The sequence below is a fragment of the Amaranthus tricolor genome, chromosome 2 (assembly GCF_026212465.1).
Source record: "Amaranthus tricolor cultivar Red isolate AtriRed21 chromosome 2, ASM2621246v1, whole genome shotgun sequence".
Lineage (NCBI taxonomy): Eukaryota > Viridiplantae > Streptophyta > Magnoliopsida > Caryophyllales > Amaranthaceae > Amaranthus > Amaranthus tricolor.
In genome coordinates this window covers 27874529-27878670 of record NC_080048.1, presented here as the reverse complement: position 1 = coordinate 27878670, position 4142 = coordinate 27874529, and the positions used below count along the sequence as shown (strand labels likewise).

The following is a 4142-nucleotide window of genomic DNA, read 5'->3' as shown; positions in this document are numbered from 1 at the left end:
GACTAGTCTTCAGTGTGGAAGATTGATCTGAGCTCGTGTATTGACTATAAGGTCGTGCTGGGTACTGAGATGCCACCCAACATACTTTATTAGTACTAGTGTTTCGTATGAGGAGATAGATTGCCGAAAAGAAGATAAAGGTCAGACAAACGATCATGTGGGGTAGACTTAAAGGGGATATGGTCGCAACCTTGTCAAACAAGATCAGGACGTCGGGCTACCCAAGTATATCAGACGATGGAAATCAAATGTGAGCGACCATGGTGGAAACCATTCAAAAGGTGGCAAAGGAGACATTAGGGGTGTTGACGAGGAAACCAAAGGTGTATAAAGAGTCGCGGTGGTGGAACGTAGAAGTGCAAAAGAAGATAAAGAACAAAAACAGGAGATTCAAGGAGCTCATGGCTTGCACGGAGGAGGAGGATAGAACACATAAGAAGGAGAGGTATAAAGAAGCAAAACAAGTGGCAAAGAAAGCAGTAGCAGAGGCAAAAGATCGCGCGTTTGAAGCATTTTATCAAAAGTTTGATACCAAAGAAGGGGAGAAGTATATTTTTAAGTTGGAAAAAGTAAGATCTAGGCAGAAGAAAGACTTAGGGACAATGAAGTTCATTAAGGATGAAGGTGGACGAGTACTTCTTAGACAAGAGGACATCAAAATGAGATGACATCAATGTTTTTCCCAACTGTTCAGTGAAACTAGGGGTCTAAAGGAGGAAATTTGACAAATTTTTGACATCCAAAGAACACAGAATCATGGGTCGATTATTAATACTACCATGGCGGAAGTAGGTATATGGAGCGAAAGAAAGATTTGCTTCTAGTGTTCATTGACCTAGAGAAAGCGTACGATGGCATACCATGAAGCATCGTTTGGGATAGCCTCAAGAATAATGGTATTTCACGAAGGTACATTGAGGTAATACAGGACATGTATGACACGGTGTCGACTAATATACATACACCGGTTTGTATGACAGAGTCTTTTCCAATTAAAGTGGGACTACATTAGGGATCGGCACTAACTCTTCATTTTTACGGTCATTATGGAGGAAATCTCTAAATCCATCTGGGAAACCGTACTATAGTGCATGCTTTTCGCCGACGATATAGTTTTGGTTGCAGAAACTAAGGAGGAGGCTAATAGTAAATTGGAAGAGTGGAGGGAAGCCTTGGAGGGTAAGGGGTTGCGCATAAGCCGTACAAAGATAGAATACTTGTGATGCAATTTCAGTGGGACGAAATCGATAGGGGAGCCAGAGTCGACCATAGGGGGAGAAGCTGTTGTATGTATGTCCAAGTTCAAATATTTGGGATCGGTGATTCAGAGTAATGGGGAGATTGATGGAGACGATACAAATCATATACAAGTGGGTGACTTAAGTGGCGAGCAACGGGGGTGCTTTGTGATAAAAAGTTCCCGAGGAGATTAAAAGGTAAATTTTACTGCGTTGCAATTAGGCCGGCGTTGTTGTACGAGACATAATGTTGGCCCATAAAGAAGGTTTTCGAACAGAGGATGAAAGTAACAAAAATGCGTATGCTGAGGTGGATGTGTGGTAATACTATGATGGATAGGATAAGAAACTAGGAGTTTAGGGAGAAGTTATGGGTTACACCTCTCTCCTCAAAGATGCAGGAGAACAGGTTGAGATGGTTTGGGCAAGTGCAGAGAAAGACACATGACGCCCCAGTAAGAAGGATCGAATGCATCATGTGGAGGGTAGGAGAACGTGGGAGGAACACATTAAAAGTGACATGCAAGAACTTCACCTCTCGAAGGACTTGACAGGGATAGGGACAGTTGGCGGCGCCTTATCCACGTCTTAGATTACTAAACCGGTTCCTTTTACCCATTGTTTGTTATTGTTCATTGCCTTTAATTATCGCTCTTAACATCTTTCTTTTCTTTTATCTTTATTTTTAGTTATTTATACGTATTCTATTTATTCTATTTGTAGTTGCAGGTAACTCTCTCTTTGAATACCTTTCTCGAGCCGAGGGACTCTTTGACCGAAGTCTCCTTTATGGGAATGAGTTGTCGTCGTTTTTCCTTCCCCAGACCCTGACCATAGTTTTCTATGAGTGGAATACACTAGTATGATGATTTATGATCCTCTTTTATGTTGTCAAATTATTCAACCCAATTCTTCTTTCTACCATAGAATCCGAATATATTGAATTTCATATGTTACTTTATAATGTTTTGGTTCTTAATATTTACACTTCTCCTATAATATAGTCGTAAAACACAAATCAAGGTGCTAATTTATCCTTTGCCAAGCTACATATTATTGTAGTGTATCTCTTTTAAGGAAGTTATCGAAATTAAGTATATATTTAGTTGAATTGTTATATTGTTTATATAATTTTGCTATTTATAGTCATTTTTAAATGATTTCATTAATATTTTGTAAAAATTACCTAGAATAATTCAATTTTTAATAATTTTCCTACAATAATTCCACTCATTAATTAACCATAATTAATCTCAACTTTGAAAGATATTTTCCTAGAATAGACCCGATAATCGGATGATTTGCTATTAACCCCACGTATCAAGCTTCAATTTTATTCTAATTTTATCCAAAGACTTTGTTATGCTAATAACAACTATTAGAATATGTGATTTACATTCCACTGGAAAAGATTCCTTAAAAGGCAAGGATTACATTCTAGTCATCCTTAAATTCAGTAATTCTAAATGAGTGACAATAGGTTACCTACTTTTTTGTTTATCCCACTCAATTTGTGGCATATTCTTTTTTTGGAAATTTTTTGTTGTGCATAATCTCTTGATTTTAATCTTAATCATAAATTTAATATCTTCAACTCAACCATTTATTTCTATCACCCTCTTGTATTTTGTCATACTATTCTACCATATTATCGTTTCTACAATGTAATTCGAGTGTATAAAAGTGTTACGATATTTTAGGCTAATATTTGGGAAATATTTGATTAGCTTATTTTAGAGTATATTCTTGATTGCTATCCCTTGATTTAAGGTAATTGATTGAACAAAATCTTTTATGTAATCTTCACATATTTTGTAACATATATAATGGAGATCAATGAATTAAGGGCATAACCAAGATAGCCCTTCTTCGGTTTCTACATGGTATCAGAGCTCAGAAATTCAAAATCTAAAAAAAAAATAAATAAAATTAACAATTCAATGGCTGGCGATCAACAGCCACCACCACCACTACGCATAGACCCTTCTTCTCCCTATTATCTTGGTCCTTATGACTGTCCCGGAGATTTTATAACTCCGACTTGACTGCGTGGTGAAAAATATGATGAATGGGCTACTGACATTCAAACTGCATTAGAGGCAAGACGCAAATTTGTTTTCTTGAATGGGACGATCACGAACCCCTCTCCTCCTTGCACACAGGATGATTGGAATACTCTCAATGCCATGTTAATCTCATGGCTCATGAATATTATTGATCCCGAGGTCAAGGCGACTTTATCTAAATACAGGGATGCCAAACGTCTCTAGGATACTCTCAAATCCCGGTTCTCCCACTAGTGGAAAAAAACGTATTTGCTGCTTATTATTTGCTGCGGTTATTGTATATACGCAGCAATAAAACGGAAAAAAAATAAGAGAAAAAAAAAAGCAAAGCAATTGCTGCGGTTTTTGGACATAACCGCAGCAAATAATCCATTGCAAGCTTAATTGCTGCGGTTAAGCTTGTGACCGCAGCAAATAACCCTAAAAAAACACCTAATTGCTGCGGTTTTGTATGGTGACCGCAGCAAATAACATTACAGCAAAAAATGGAACACATACATGAGAAGAAATATTTGTTGCGGTTTTGTCCCTTGACCGCAGCAAATAGCCTTTGTTTATTTTATTTTTTTTTCAAAACCCGCCTCTTATAACGTTCCATTCCCTTTTGTCTTCTTCATACATACACGAAAAACCGCATACTGTACCATTGTCTTCTTCAACTTCTTCTTCAAGTTCCATTCCTCCTCAATTTCACATACACGAAAAACCTACACGGTTCTTCAAGTTCGTTAATTACATTCTTCTTCAAATTCCTTCTTCTTGTTCAAGTAAGTTCTTCAAACCTATTTCAATATAAACCCATGACATTTCAATATAAACACACAAAATTTCAACGTAT

At 37.1% G+C, this 4142-nt stretch overlaps 1 protein-coding gene across 1 annotated transcript; it reads left to right on the top strand.

The window, feature by feature from the left end:
* The first annotated feature begins 260 nt into the window (after nt 1-260).
* LOC130805664 (uncharacterized) lies at nt 261-2104 on the top strand. Its single transcript, XM_057670445.1, has 3 exons — nt 261-632; nt 1089-1179; nt 1962-2104. The coding sequence occupies exons 1-3, from the start codon at nt 261-263 to the stop codon at nt 2102-2104; spliced, it is 606 nt and encodes a 201-aa protein (XP_057526428.1).
* Nucleotides 2105-4142: the final 2038 nt, after the last annotated feature.